The sequence below is a fragment of the Hippoglossus hippoglossus genome, chromosome 21 (assembly GCF_009819705.1).
Source record: "Hippoglossus hippoglossus isolate fHipHip1 chromosome 21, fHipHip1.pri, whole genome shotgun sequence".
Classification (NCBI taxonomy): Eukaryota; Metazoa; Chordata; class Actinopteri; order Pleuronectiformes; family Pleuronectidae; genus Hippoglossus; species Hippoglossus hippoglossus.
Window position 1 is genome coordinate 17,714,693 of NC_047171.1, and position 16,525 is coordinate 17,731,217.

Here is a 16,525-nt window from a genome sequence, read left to right on the forward strand (position 1 = left end):
GTGAGTTTACCTCTTCATTCCTTCCACCAGAGCCACCTCATCCGGTGAGGAGGAGATGTAGAAGGAGGTGGGCCTGCCCTGGTGAATGCCTCTCTTGATACCATCCACCGTCTCCTCCTCCTTCACCTGGACCGTGTGGCACAGACACATCGCCCGGAAAAACAGATCCTCGTGTTCCTACAGACAAACAAATCCGGAAACACTTTTTATTTCACTCAGGCAACAGTTCAGTTCATGTCCAAGGTGCATCATTGAACTCAGTCATCGGGATATGGTTTCTTCTTTTCAAGCAGTAATCCTCAAGCTCCTTGCCATCCTAAGGATCACAGTGTGGTGCCACATTGTCACTGCTGTGGTATGTTTGAACTACATTTCCCAGCAGCAGAATATGCTTGAAATCTTTTTTCTTTCTTGAGTTCTCTGCACATTTAGGTCTTTTGGCAGGGGCTGCTCTTCTCCCTCTCTGCTGCCCATGCTGACTCCACAACTTTTCTTCTATTATATCTAAACAAATCACTGTTGCCCCTGCCAGGATCGCACAACTCATCACTTTCTCTGTGTCTGTGTCCATGTAAGACAGAGCAAACAGTGGCTGCAGAGAAAATGTTGAAGTTTATATGAACTGGATATACTGGAGGGTAACGCAAAATGGACATAAACGTCCAAGAAATAACTTTAATAGTCTTTCCGCCTGGAAATGTTAGTCGTCTTTCTTTTCTTGGTGCAGCGTAGTTTCAACTCAGGCTGGATTTAGGGGCCTGCTTACTTTACAGAAGCACGCACACACAAACACACACTTACTCTCCTGTATCCTCCAGGTGAGGAATCGATCATGTCTATACTTGACGCAGCGCTGAGGATTTGTCCGTTGCAGATGGCGTGCGGGACGTAGACGTTCCCATCAACACAGCATTCAATAAACTCCATGTTGTTCTCAGTCAGAGTGCCGGTCTTATCAGTGAACACATACTCCACCTGGGAGACAGAGAGAGAGAGTTACAGTGTGTGTGTAAGAGTGTGTGTGAGTGGGTGAGTGAGTGAGTGAATGAGAGAGAGAGTGTCTGTGTGTGGTTAGCTTGTGTGTGTGTATATATATATACCTGTCCCAGCTCTTCGTTCAGGTCGGAGGTGTTGACCTGAGCTCCCTCTCCCAGCTCGTCATCAAACATCTCCTCATCCCACGTGATGAAGTAGGAGCCGAGGAATTTCTGCATCTCCACCGTCACGTACATGGAGACCGGGATGATGTAGTTAAACAAGACCATGAAAGCCAGGAAGTCTGTGAACGCTCGGATCACCTGTGGTTGGGTGGACGAAAAATAACACCAATGATGTTTTAGTGAATATCAGAGTTGGGGGTTATAGGCATGGATATTTAGTTTTTAAAGCGGAGGTCGATGGACAAACCACGGGCCGCTGCCGCTCATTCTCAGTCCTGTGGTTGTACCAGGGCTCATCTCGGTCGGGAGACCACTGCCACGCGTATTTCAAAACAGTGTTGATCACCGCTTTACTGATCAAGATGCACAGATACACTATCAGGAAGGCATTCATCGACCTGCAGAGACGAGAGGGAGTAAAGTGAGGGTCAGGATCACGGCTCACTTTTTAAGACCCTGCAGAAACCCTGACTGTGCAGCAAAGGAGTTTAGACATTCATCGTACTTTTCTACAGCGGAGCGCTTTTGAGATTTAGACTGGTAATTAAGCGCCATCTTCGTCTCCATGCCAGTGTAGACTGCAACAGCTGAGGAGAGAGAAAACACAGAGTTACCACGACAATAACAACAACCTTTCTTTTGATGTTTTAACAATGTGAAGCTGTGTGTTTGTACCATAAATGCGTTGTGTGTTTTTCAGTGTCGCCCCTCTAAGGAGCAAGTTCTCAGCTCCGAGTGGTCTGCAAGAATAAAACACAATCCTTAGTTGCCTTTATTTCAAAAAACACCATTTGATGATTTGAGAAAAAAAAGTTGGCCCTGTGAAAACTAAAGGAAAAGTAAAAGATAAAGTTCTCACCGAGCCACGGGCTCTTCATTGTCCTTGTAAATATTGATGCGTCCCACAAATCTGGAAAAGGTCACAGCGAAATCGAATCAAGACAGAACTAAAGGAAGATTTACTTCTAAGAGGTGGTAATAGGTCAGAGAAAGATGCATCAGTGAGTGTGTGTCAGACTCACTTGTAGAGGTCAGGCTGCGGTTGTTCACATTCAATGGTGGCATGTAGCGAATCCACCTCCTGCTCCGTTCTAAAGGCCATGGTATCTGGTACGGCATAATAGGTCTGAGGGACAAAGGCAGAGGACGAGGGAATGAAGAAGACAACAGAGGAAAATGTCACCCGCAGCCAGTAATGAGAGCAGGGATCATTTGCTTCCTCATCACAGGGTCCACCAGGAGAGGCAGCGAGGTGAACCATCACAGGCAATTGGCAGGTCAGCAGACGACAAGCATGCTGGGAAGGTGAGCGCAGCAGGGGGTCACCCTGGGGGCATATAGGAGGAGGGTGGGTGCAGTACTACAGTGTAGCGTAGAGTTTAAATTTATCTGCAAATCGATCAATTCATATTTGGGTCTATAGGCCAGAAGAACGTCCTAAAAATTAAGGTGACTTCTTCAATTTGCTTGTTTTGTCTAAATATTCAAAGTAAAAAAAAAAAAACCTAAGTGGACTGTTTGGTTCTTTTGAAAATCAATGAATTTGATCTAAAAGATTAAATAACAAAAAATGTCATCTCTAGATGAGTGTGTACCGCGCGGGAAATTAGTCTTTTTAAATTTTTTGTAGAAATGTATTATCAATTATAAATCAATGTGTTGTAGAAATTAGTTCTAAATAAACATATTGGAGGAAATTTAACATTTTCAAGCTGTAAATTGTCATGGAACATAGTTGGAAATCCAAGTGTGTTTAGTGAAACTATTGTTTAACATTGTATGAGACAAAATACAAAATAATTGTGAAATATGATAATTATACAATGTTTGTGATAATGACCATAATGAACAATGTTGTCATAGAGCTGACACACGCATTACGTGTTAATGTGAATGCAGGACTTTAACCATTTGATGAGGAGGAACTTTTATAAGGTTATAAATTTGAAAAATACTATTTTTAGTACTTTCAAATCTCTTAAATATGGCTGAGTAATTTCCTAGACCCTAAAAGGGCCTATATTAACCTTTGGGGTTTTATTTTTAGGGATTAAAGGTGGTAAATTTAAAACTCTAGTGAAAAAACGTTATTGAATCCACATCATGCACTCGTCCCGGCACCTTGTGACTGGACTCCCCGTCCAGGCTGGTGGTGGTGACGAAGCAGGTCCCATCCTGACGACTGGCGGAGAGAAGGATGAGGTCACAGGGAAAAGTCTCGTCCTCCCTCACCACAACGATGTCCCCCACCTGACGGAACAGGACTCATCACACACACGATCCCATAATGGCTTTTTACATCCATAATAAATGATAAGGATTTTGACGAGAGGTTCACATAAACAGAGAGTAAAAGACATACAGACATCCATTTTTTCCCCAAAGGATTTAGAAGTTGCATAACAGATTATGCGAGCGGAGCAGCTTAAACTCAGATAAATCCCATCTCCACGGTGACCGTACACGCACGCGCTCTGATTTTGCATGATTAATATATTCATCATTATTCCTGCTCCCAATTCACACTCTAATCCTCTCCGTTTGATCTGCGGAAGAGAGAAACCTTGGTGCAGAAAACAGGAGAAGACTCAAGAGACAGAGAGAAAGGACAGAGAGAGAGAAAGACGGGGACAATGACTCACAAAGGGGGACAGAAAAAGCCAGGAGGAGAGTTTCTGGTGCAGGTGAATGTAAAATGAAATCTACTGCGATGGAAACACAAACTAATGCTCTGTAACCGTTAATGCTGTGGAACTGTATCGAAGCCTCATTCCAAGATGACACTCAACATCCAGCACCGTCTCCGCGCTCAACAGGAGCAGCAGACGCAGCAGAATCTAAACATACCTGCACCCATTAAATACCCCTCTCGACACAATGGTGTAACTGGACTGAATATTATACTACGCATCTACATAGGAGGTGCTGAGCTCAACACTCACATAATGCAAACAGACACCTTTGTTTTTATCCACGCTGGGATGATATGAGAGGGATTCTGCAGAGAAAAATGCAAGCTCAGTGATATTGGTTCTTGCTTTTCGACAGAAATCTTGACATTCAGCCCTGCTCCGGGTACCAGTACGGGGGATGTTCATTTAATCGTTAACCGACAGCTATAGCCCAATGTTCTGCTGAGTTCTCCCCTGCCTGCACAGGAAGGTAATAACTCTATGGATGTTTTGACGGTCCACTGGGCCACCAAAGCAGTGACATTTCTCCTGGTGCTGCAGATGGCTGGTCTGACTGTGACAGACCGGAGTGTGTGCGAGAGCGAGCGACAGCGGGGCAGAGTGATGCATACAGTTCTACAACGAAGCAACAGCACAAATCACTACGCTGGACATCTTTTATATTATTATGGTTTGGATAAGTTGGGCTCCTTTCTGACCTGGTATCAACATCCGTCCTGAGAGATCTGATCACAAATGTACAGCGCTAGATTTGTGTGTTTACCCCTGAGACAATTTACCCCTGAGACACATTTAGGACGCATTAAAATGAGTCCTGAATGTGACTCCTGTGGCTACTTGTGATCGGATCACTCATATGCAAATAAACACCAGCGTCACTTTTTGTACGCTAAGACCAAATGATGTTGGTTTTACCCAGAGTTCATAGTCACTGCATTTGTGTGTGTGTCTGTATTTTGGCATGAGCGAGCGAGCAGGAGAGAACGAGGAAGTCAGGAATGAATCTTGTGCAGCTACTGTGGAGAAATATCTTATCCATTTAAGAAACGTATCAGTCATTATGTCTGGATATATTGATATTGTGGCCGCGAACAAATCAATGTATGGACACTGAGAGGCATAAAAATATGTTTGATTCGTAGTGAAACTGTAGCGGGTCAGAGACGTCAGCTGAGTAGACAGCTCTTCATATGTGGCCCAGGACGCATAGGCAGTCACTCAGGACGGATGTTAAGACCACGTCTGAATGAGGTCATAGGCTTTAAATGACCACTTATTACTGTAAATGTGTTAATATGCTTGAAGTCCCAGACTTAAATGCAACAGCAGAAGAGTGACTTGTGTATTGGTTAACACTCCAGTCAACAAAACGGAGTATTACTTGTGTCACATTGTTTTAATAAAGATTAAACTGCGGTTTTGTCTGAAATGATCAAACTGAACTCATGATTCAAATTCTTTGTGAAATCCCTTGTGCATGGCTACACAAGTTGAATTTGACGTGGTAAATTAAAATCTATGATACATAATATTGCTGAAAACATATAAAGTATGATAGAATAAAAATCTTGCGCATATCCAGGAATTAGACTGAGCCACGCTACCAAACTGTGATCTGCTGTTGCATCAGAATGACATAAGAGGATGACGACAGGAAGACCTGAATCTATAAAATGCATCAGTCCTGTTAATTCCCGCGGGGGGGACTCGTCCGTGGTGTGCCAGGGGACAGCGATTGTTCCCTCTACTACAGCTTCAGAGATATTAATTGGTGGGAAAGACAAGAGTGAGCCAGAGAGGAAGAAGGAAACAAAGTTGGAGAGGACTGCGCAGAAGAGGAGGCGGGGTGAGACACGACAGATATAGAGAAAAGTGAGCTACGCAGCAGTACAGCGGTGTCGCTTTGTGGCCTCAGGTGCTGTGCTGCTCTAATGAGGCCATTCTTACCCGTAGCTTGTGACTCTGCGTCCTCACCACCTTCCCCTGCTGCACCATGTCCACCGGACACTCGTTTATAGAGCAGTCAGCTTTGTGTCTGAGCCAGTCCTCATAGCCCTGAGAGAGATGCAGCAGGAGAGGGAAGAGAGAACAAGATTATAACGGTGTGTTTGTTGGCAAGAGAGAAAGAGAGAATATGGATTATTGTGCAGAGAGAATCGGGGCCAGAACGTAGCATGAGATCAAGAGAGAGAGAGAGAGAGAGAGAGAGGGGAGAGGTGAAAGTCACACTCTGTAATTAATTAGCATTGTGCTCCCTGAGCTTAGTGACCTCTTTCCTGGATTTCTAAGCAACACGTCATGTTTTAGATTTATGTCCCGGTAAAACTCAGGCCTCCGTAGCCTGAACAGCTTCATCGATCACTGATAGCACCCCATCTCTCAGCTCCAGCACACGGCAGAGAGGATGCAGCTCCGAGGGGCACAGGACACTCGGCCGGAGTGATTAACAGAGGAGACCATTCATTATCATATTTCTCACATCACCAGACATATTCAATGGCGTGTCCCCTCTCTGAGCGAGGAATGCGTGTATGCGGATAACAGAGCGTCCCGATTGGCTGTGCGTATTCGATGCTGCGAGCTGGTGTGTGTGAAAGAGAGAGAGGGAGAGAGAGAGAGAGAGAGAGAGAGAGAGAGAGAGAGAGAGAGAAAGAGAGAGAGAGGGATCGTTGTGGGCAATATTTCCTGGAAATGCATGCGCTGTTTGTGTCCTACCTGTTTTATGGCGGTGACAGTGATAACAAAGAAGAGGGGCAGGCCGCTGGTGACTGGGCTGGTGGGGGTGTCGATGATAAGCTGCAAAGAGGAGAGAGAGAGAGAGCGGTGCAGGGGTAGGGGTGGAAGAAAGGGGAGGCAGAGAGGAGAGATGCCAAGTATGCAATGCTGAGTAAGGAAGTGCAGCAGGGAGAAAAAAAGCCTCCGTAATAAGGACTCGAGCATCAATCTTGCAAACTTGAAGTGTCCCAGTAATCAAATCTTGTTTTATATATATTCCATCTGCACTCATACAGGAGAAGAATACAACAAAGAGGGAGCTCTGCAACTGACAAAAAGAAAAAGAGGAGGCCGTGCCAACATTGCTGCTGTGCGCGTTGCCCAGTTTGTCCCGTTGAGAGGGTGCAGTATTTCACATGCTACTGATGAAACACCAAAACTGTGGCTACGCTGCATTCAGGTAAATTGTTGTCTCCTCCTCAATAAAGTCGCCCCCTTGTATGATCATTCCAAATTTGGTTCGATATAGTGGTTAAAAGAAAAAGCTGTTTCTCTTTGATTAAGAATTAGACAGAAAGATATTGAGACTATTGAGAGATATTTCAGGATAATTACATGTAAACAAATTCAATTTTTGTTCATAATCCCTCATTCACATGGATTTCACTATTAATCTTCGATAATTGCTTTTATTGTTAAATCAGGAAACAGTGATGGCAGGGTCTTCAACCAATCCTGAGTTAATTTAAGGATAAGAGGATTAAGAAATGACTGAAAATGCAAAACATTACAAAATCAGTGAAAGTGAAAAAATTTTAAAGAGTAAATATAAGAAAAGTTAGTGAGCTCTGAAATTTAAACTATGGGAAGAACTGCCATTCATTTTGGTGGAGACATGGATGTACAAAGTTAATTCAACCAAATGATCTGCTGCTTTAGAGCCAACTTTGACCTTGAAGACTTCATACCTTGCCTCAGAATTGTTTTTGAAAATCATCACTGAACAAATCTACAGTATATGGTTACCTACTGTACCTATGACAAATTAAGCAGTATATGCCATGGACTATAATTAAGGGCAACTTTATCACCATGTTGAGCGCAGACATTAGAGAATGCAGGTTATCTCAAATAGCTAAATATCAGTGTATCGGTTGTGTTTTTTGTTCTTCCTTTGACAAACAAGAGCTAAGAGAGGGTTTCTGTGGCGCCTCAGTCTTTGCAGATCAAACAGGTGGAAAAAATAACCACAGCTCATTTATTTTTATGAAAATCTCACCTGGACCAGAAATATGACCAAGAAGTAGAAGTTAGCGATTCTTCTGAACTGCTCAAACAGGTTCTTGGGAACGAAGTTCCAGAAGGTGTACTGTGGGTCAGAGCGACAGCTGAATTACTATCAAACACATAGAAACACAGAGCGAGGAAACGATGGCACATCCGAACAATCCTTCTGGCAAGACAAATGGTGATGCACGACTCGCCAAACACGTGGAAGCGAAGTGTGTCATGCTTTAAAAAACGTGTTCACAATAGGGATTACATGGTTGTCTGAATGTGAGACAAAGGGATGGCATGATGATGAACGGTGTTACAGGCACTGACTCACCTTGGAGGAGACAATGCGGTTGTCGGGGTAACGCTGAGGGATGTAGGCCTCAGCTCCCGGAGGGGGTTCTTTATGTCCGATGTACACTGTCCGGCTGTCCACCCAGTTCTCCTCCCCCACACACTGATGGAGACAGAGATGACATATAGATATAAATAGAAATACAGGTAGAGAGGAGGAAAATGGGTTGACTCACACTGTTCAACTGAGTTCACTTACAATTCATGACCTACTTACTATTATCTGTCTTATATTATCATAAACTAACTGAAACAATAATTATTATTTATCATAATTATTCATCCTTGGTTAAAACAATGTTTTCACCAAATGCAGATACAAATACTGTATAATCTATATATGATTTGCTGTACATGATGCTGCCTCTATTATTTTGCATAGCAAATTTTACCTGTTGTGTAATTTATCATGTTGTTCTCACCACTAACAAAACTAATTCTGTAATGATTAGTAGACCTGTTAATATGTTTATAGGTTTAGTTATTATTATCAATAATAATACTAATACTAATAATACAATACATAGTTTTTCAAATCTGAGGACTTGTTACATCTTCAAATTGACAGTAAAAGAAATTTGAAGACACACAAACACACACACACACACATAGATGAACTGATTCATTTTAACCTGATCTTGGGATCGACACTGACCTTTTCAAAGCTGATCAAATATTGGCAATGATGTGACTGATTCACAACAATAAATCATCTTTATCAATCTATCATCTTAAACTCCATTGAATTAGTTTCTCAATAATGCCAGCTTGGAGTTACCTTAAATATAAAATGATTCCAATGAGCAATGCAGTATATTGACTTTCAATTTGTGAAAAAGATCAGGTCAATACCTTGCATCATCATCAGTAATTTAGGTTTGTGAATCAGTACTGAAGTTGGATCCCTGCATTCCTACTAAACAGCTATCTTAATTCTTCATTAATACAATAAACGTAGCAATTATGAATAAAATGTTATTACTGGTCCGTTAAGTATGGATCAACTGAGAAAGACACGGGCCTGAGTGTCCTGGATCAAACACAGAAACAGAAGACTGTGTCACACCATTTCAAAAACTTCTTTTCACAAACAAGCCCACAGACTGAGGTCCAACTGAGAGATGAGTGTGTTTGTTGAGTTGGTGTGTCGGTGGGATCAGCTCTCAGTAACTCAAGTGTTTATTTGTCATTTATCTTTTCAGCTCCTCCAGCAGGACGTCTCTGCACTCAGCCGCTCCATCCTTTAACATTTCTTTTTCCTCTGCACACGCTCGATAACAACATTCAACTCTGTGAAACCACAACCTGATACAATATGATGAATACATCATGTGCATGAAACCCCCCAATTTCAGTTCATCGCTCATCTATATTACATCTAAGTAGCTCCCCGGGGACTAGCACAGTGCATTCTGGGAGTTTTGTGCAGCTCATATTTTTTCCAAGGTGTCTCTTTTTTAAAAAACACTATCGTGGGAAGAGATAAAAGCAAAAACAAGAGTCGAGACACCACAACATTCAGCTGTTTGTTTCCATCTGGCTCGTAATGCTTCGGCCTGACGTTGCAGTGTGAGCGTAACTCTTGGCACTGCAGCCGCAGCCTGACACAGCTCAAAGGAGAAGTGTTGACCATTAGTAGAAAAGTTCTGGAACAAGCACCTCGGTGGATTCAGCGCTTCACTGCTTTAAAAGTCCTTAAACACTTTGGCAGAGACGCGGCCCATCATTGCCAATGTCCAACACTTTTATGAGTCTGCGTGATGTAAATTTAACAGTTTAATCCTGTTACATGTCTTCTCCGTAACCTTGAATATTCAAATCCATAAATTTTAATAAGTGTACGTTTGGACACAAGATTAAATGAAGGCCAACGTAACTTTTCCTAGTGTGACATCTGCAATAAAACCAGAGCAAACTGCAGCAGAGAAAAACTCAAGAGTCACATATTTAAAATTAACCACTGCGATCAACAGGCGCTTAGAAGTGGGATAAAAATAGGCAGCGAGCTAACAGTGTCAGCCGACTCCAAAACATTAAGGGGGGGGACATGACCCAGAGTGATGCAGTGAAATGAAAGGAAAGAGAGAGAGAGGGGGAAAGAGAAGCAGATGGAAGGAGGATAAATTAAAGAGAATGAGCACATATTGATGGAAAAGAGAGCAGAGAATGTAAATGATCAAACCAAACAGTCAAAAACACATACATACAATCTGTCATAGGGATAGGAAGTGACATGTGCACTGGTCTTAAATCAGTAGAAAGTCAAAACAAGAACGGCGCTCGTGTAGAATCAATCTGACACGTCTGTTTGGAAAAGGAAAGGAAGGATACAGGAAGGAGTTTGATCATCGGCACCAAATTTCATTAGGCATTGACAAAATGTTGAAAAACACTGTCAAAGGTAAACGTACAATATTTAACTACGGCCTCGAGGTGTCTCTCAGTCAAACCAATAATAAAAGACAGACTTAACCAACCACTTTATTCTACTTCCTTAATCCTAATTTTTTCCTTCTAAAATTCACATTTCCCTGATTCCTCATTTAGCCCATCATATCTCTATCTGTGCCGTTCTGCCCCTGCGAGTGTCACACCCTGACAGTGGGACTGTGGCAGAGCGGTGGAAAAAGACACAGAGAGATTGCATTGTGGTTTGTCGTTATCTGATCATTAATCCTCACTGATCTGTATCAACCCCGGCCCCACTGTTCCCTTTTCATGCCACCGCTCCATCAGACAAAGTGCCCGGCTGGTTGGTTGGAGGCTTTGTCTTTGCTAACAACACTGAAACCGCCTCCTCGCACACGGGCTGGTCTGACAACAATCATAAACAACGACAGCAGCAAACATCCCACCACTGCAACTTCTCCTGCTACGTTTGTTTCATACTGTACAGTGGTGCTTTTTTCTTGCGTAGATCTTTAGACTTTGAAGAAAGAGCAGATGCAGGGCTGCTATTTTTAACATTTTGCATCCTGCTTTAAAAAGCCAAGACAGTATTTTTAGCCCTGGTCTGATCGTCTGCCTAACATTTGCAGTGGGCACAGCTTTGCAGGCTTAATGGTGGAAAAGTAACCCCTGACCCCTGAAGTGCCGGGATCATTCCATGCTGCCTTCATGATGTAGGTCCTCTCTACCACAGAGGTGTAATAAAAGGAATGCATCATAAACTGGCCTGATTAAATGGTCATGTCTCAGCCCTACGCCACCTATCCACTGTTACACCGTACAGTGCTGGAGAAGGTTTCCCTCATTAACTCACAGATCAAATTGTCCTAATGAACTACTCGTGTTGGCTGGAGAGAGAAAAGGGTGTTGACAAGTTTCACCGTTATCTCAATGTGTTTGTTTGTGAGCAGGGTTTTCGCAAAAACTACTGAACAGAATCCCACGAAATTCGGCAGAAGGATGAAACATGGGGCAAGAAAGAAACCATTATGTTTTAACACAGATCTAGACAACAGAAATAGTTTTCATCACTTTCTTAACATTGCAAAATGGAGGTTTCTTGACATTGTCATCAATTGCCCAGAAGATAATTCATGGATCTTGTTCTCTTAGCATATTCAAAGCCTAAATGTGAGTGCTATTTTATAAATTATTACAATAAAACAGCACAAAGTAGTTCTCATATAGATATTACTTGTAAGTTAATATTTACACCCTGTATCTGTGACTATCACATCGCTAACTGGGCTAACTGACAAAGTTAGCTCACTAATATAAGACTATCTTAGATTGAAAGCTAAGATACGTTGGCTGAAGAATTGTCAACATACATGACCTGACACTAAATGAAATGCTAGTTTATATTGATGTCAGATTATAAATAATCAAATATCACAAATACCTCAAATAGGCTCACAAAACATTATGCTAAACAACTAGCTAAATAGCATTGGTAAGATTAGCATATTCTGTTCATTCCAAACATAAATAGTACAAACTGTAAAACAAATATTCTTAATATGCATAAATATAACAACACTGACAAAGGTCAGTTTAGATAAATATGTAATCTGTTTGATATGATGTTACAGGTGGTGATGCTAAAGTGACTTTACGATAATTTACATAAATTAGTCTGTTGCCTTTCTATTTATGCACAACGACATTAGAAAAAAGCAACTACCTAGTTGGTATTAAGAACTTAAAAATGATTTTACAGACAAATCTAGTAATAATTTATTTAGAGCAGGCACAACTCATACTTGTTTAGGTAAAGCCCAACTAATGTCAATTCTTGCGGGCCAATGCCAATAAATATGAATATATCATTCTTATAACATTAAAAGAATGAAATAACGAATGAAATAAAGAATTTTGTTGTCAAACCTCTATGACAAAGACATTTTACCAACAGTTATACCATAAACTTTATTATAAATAACTATTGATAAAAGAACTATATTGATATATGAATGAATGAATATATCAATATAGTTATTTTATCAATAGATGTACTAGAGTTTATTTTATAAATTATATATTTTTTTTAAATCAGCAAACATAAACGCTGATACTGATATGTCTATGAAAGGCTCAAATCCGCCAATTTCCGTCAACCGATAATTCTGTGCAAGTATGGGGATATTAAGAGAAACAGAGAAAGAAAAGAACAGAGGAGTTATTAGTTATTAGCGGAAGCTGTGAAGTCTGTCGTAGCATCAAGCAAAAGATAAAAGGAGCCTGGAGACCTTGATCAGCTTAAAAGGAAGGAGGCTACCTGTTCAACATGCACTCCACTGCTACTCATTCACCATTAATCACCATAGCAACACAGTATGCCAGCAGCAACGCTACACCTGCGAGTTCAAAACACAAAGAAACAGCTTCACACGCGGAGGCCGCGCCAAACATAGAGTGAAGATCACTCGTGTAACATGTTCTCTTTAATGCTGTGAAACTGGATTTGACAAGATATTATGAGACTTTAAGGAAAATGTGCTGCCCCAGACAACGTCCTCAAGATCCTCTCTGTGCTTTTATTTTTGCTTCAGCTGGAAACTTCTTAAGACCATATTCTCTGTGGAAAATCCTTTTTTGGAACAAAGTGGAATGAAACATCAAAAGCAGCAGAGAGGCAGTGACTAATGAAATACAGCGAGGGATCATAGCTCACAGAGACAGTGAGCACCATTAGCTTCTATAATTATTTATTAGAGGATTTGATTTTGGGGATAATGCAGAACAGGTGGAGACGTAAAACCCAAATGTACCAGTGCTTTTGTACACACACACAATCTCAGACTACACCAACATTACTACGTTTTTGTTTAAAAACTCATCAACTCTGCTACAGACACACAGATCCACACTTCTGTGGAGTTTTAGAGCCGCTGAAACGGAGAAGTTTGGGAACGTTGCTGGCCGTGTTTTAGTTTGAAAACCCCCAGTGCAGTGTTTTAATCTGGATGGAAAGAAGTGGAGATGACTGGGTCTTTTCGGTCAGGACGTAGCCTTCACTGATTCGAAAAAAAAACACCCGGCACTGGCCTCTGCTACCAGTGGAGAACACAACATGGATAATAAATTGCAAGTGTTGTCTTTGCTAACAGCTGTTGTGCTCAGACATGCATGCCTTCCTGTTCACACCTGCACGTGCACGCCCAGTGTACGCAAGTGGTCACGTGATGTGCATTTTCAGGTGTGGATGTATCACGGGGATTAAAACGTATACGACTCCAGTGCGCTCGCGTCGACAGAGGTTGTTTTAGCCTCAAATGCTGATGCTGCAGCCACTTCATTCCTGATGACGCAAATAACTGTATCTGCAACAAAATCGAAAGGATAAATATGAGATTACTTTTAAAAATGACAAAATTTGTATTCTGTTGTTGCCCCAGCTTCCTCTCCCACTTGACTCGCTGTGATCCAACTGTTACATAAGTCTTTAATCCAGCTGTGCTACTTCTCCTCTGCTGTCTCCTTTCTCTCCCACCACTGTAATCTGCATGCTAAAAAACCCTCTTTCTCATCAACAACATGCTAAGACGACGCTAAAACTGTGTCGTCTAATAAAACCTCTGTCTTCAGGGCAGGCTGTGGGACGCAAACATCTTGAATCACGAAGCGGCACATCCGATGCGCGGCTGTTTTCCCTGATATGCACGCAGGCTGGCGGGCAAAGCTCGGCCAAAACACAAATCCTGCGCATGTTTGTCACCTACAGCCGCTGTCTCTACGCCAGGGCCCCATCTCCAAGGGGGGCAGGGGACAGGAATAGCCTGCCCTTAACCATTTGTAGCGGTGAGAAGTAATGTGGTAAACAGTGATCGAGCTCTGCCTTTCAACACCAGCCAGGGCACTCAGAGAGCTGTAAAGCTGCTAGGAGCCTCTCTAAAGCCCCGCAGCTCTCCTGGACCTGCTGGCACCTTACGGATCAAAGAGAGACATCGCTGCCCTCTCGCTTTTATCTGCGGAGGTCGCGAGAGGTCTCTGAAAGAATAACAGTTATACATTCGGAGATAAGATGTAAAGGAGGGCGAGGAGAGAGGGGGGCACGAGGGTAAATCAAGCCAAAGACACGACAGCGGAGTGGCCACGAGGCAAAGATATAAATCAAAATGTTGTCATCTTCACAAGAGGCTTTTACATGAGCGTACAAGCTCCTGTAAGGTGTTAGGTAATTTTTAATATGACCATCACCCATATATGCCAGCATTGCTCTTATCCAGATCATGACCCCACGCTGTTCTCACGGTCTGTGTCTGTCTGAGGCATCACTCCATCGCTGTTATTATTACCAGACGAAAAAAGGGCACAGAGGAGGAAGAAGTGGAGACACACACACACACACACACACACACACACACACACACACACACACACACACACACACAGGATCTGTTCAAACCACAGATCATTTTACAGATAAATCTCATTATAAATAAAATCTCTTCCTGTCACGTCCTGACCCTGGGTCTGCTGACATACCAGAACAAGAGTGCATACGCACATGCACACACACACACATTTCAATAGGGCTTAGCCATTCTTTTAGCCTACTACACAACAAAATGCCGCATTTAAACTTCAAGCACTGCAAAATACCATGACACCGTATGACACCGTATTTATCTTTACTGAACTGTAAAGTCAGAAACCAGGCTCATACACTGGAATCCCTCCACGGCCTTCAGAAAATATAATTTCCTCATCATATTAAAGTGCTGCCCTGGCTATATTTGAATAACTGCCTGTGGTTAATAACACAGTTCATCAGGCGACACAGTTCACACTTCACAGTGAAAGTCGAGGCACCAGTTGTTCAGTGCAACTTCATAACTCAAATAATAAATATCATTGAACATAATTGAACACACGTGTGTACAAAACTTTTTTATAGAGCCTTATTCATATTAGGCCGATACCATTTCCCCCTTTGAGTCTAGACTTTGAGTATTGACGGAATACCGATCCAAGACCACTGCATTTGAAAAAACAACTTATATAATGTGTTTCAACAGCTGTATGCTACTAACCCTGTATGGAAGTGATGATTGCTATCATTGGTGTATGGCCTATTGCTAGTGTTGTTATTGGCAACACTAGTGTCACCCCTTGAAACTGAAGTCTTGCATTCGATAGGCCTTCAAGTAGCTCGTTTTACTTGTGGGACTTTCCAGTGTGGAATATTATCAAATTGCTGGCAATGTGTCCAGCCCTGGCTACTCGCTGCTCTAAAAACAGTACCTGCCAGTCACGGTACGGTGCAACTGCTGTTTTGGAGCAGCGAAGAAGAATTTCTGTCAAAAGAAAAATGCAATTTTATTTGTAAAATACTTTAAAGATGTGGTACCCTATTGGTACATAGTTTCGAGTATACTCGTCGATGGCAGACCTGGTATATTCAGTAGTATGCCAGGCATTTCAGATGCTGATATCAGTATTGGAACATCTCTAACATATATATATTAAAGTAATAAAATGGCAGTGATTCCTTAGATGTTGTTATCAAACCCTTATGACAAAGAAATGTAATTGAGGCTTGATATTCATAGTTTAAACATACATTTTATTACTTATAACTATAAATAAAATGCAAACACAAATACAACCAAAACATATAGAACTTGAATTTAGAAAATGAAATTTTTTTACCAAACTGATATGTCTGTGAAAGGTCAATATTATCAGCCAACTGATAAATCCGTCAGGCTCCACTTTTTTAACCTAGTGCGCTTCCTAGAATTGCACCCGTTGCTCACATTGTTCAATTTTCGAGTTGTTTAACTCCTATTTTTTAAAGGTACATGTTGGACACATGACGCACGTCAATGGAGGTTAAGTCCAGGACTTTATCGTCTTCTTCTAGTTTAGTCTGGT

The 16,525-nt window shown here is 41.9% G+C and overlaps 1 protein-coding gene across 7 annotated transcripts in view; it reads right to left on the reverse strand.

Annotated features, from left to right (window-relative positions):
* Positions 1–16,525, reverse strand: part of LOC117754543 (probable phospholipid-transporting ATPase IH) — a 35,984-nt gene that overhangs the window by 15,825 nt on the left and 3,634 nt on the right. For all 7 annotated transcript variants that reach the window (XM_034573447.1, XM_034573446.1, XM_034573452.1 and 4 more), the window contains exons 2-14: positions 8,178–8,300; positions 7,848–7,937; positions 6,569–6,649; positions 5,801–5,908; positions 3,282–3,410; positions 2,183–2,286; positions 2,020–2,070; positions 1,836–1,900; positions 1,666–1,747; positions 1,408–1,558; positions 1,101–1,298; positions 802–975; positions 11–177 (exon numbers count right to left, since the gene is read on the reverse strand). In XM_034573447.1, the coding sequence (XP_034429338.1) occupies positions 11–177; positions 802–975; positions 1,101–1,298; positions 1,408–1,558; positions 1,666–1,747; positions 1,836–1,900; positions 2,020–2,070; positions 2,183–2,286; positions 3,282–3,410; positions 5,801–5,908; positions 6,569–6,649; positions 7,848–7,937; positions 8,178–8,300 (1,523 nt within the window). The remainder of the gene's footprint in view (positions 1–10; positions 178–801; positions 976–1,100; positions 1,299–1,407; positions 1,559–1,665; positions 1,748–1,835; positions 1,901–2,019; positions 2,071–2,182; positions 2,287–3,281; positions 3,411–5,800; positions 5,909–6,568; positions 6,650–7,847; positions 7,938–8,177; positions 8,301–16,525) is intronic.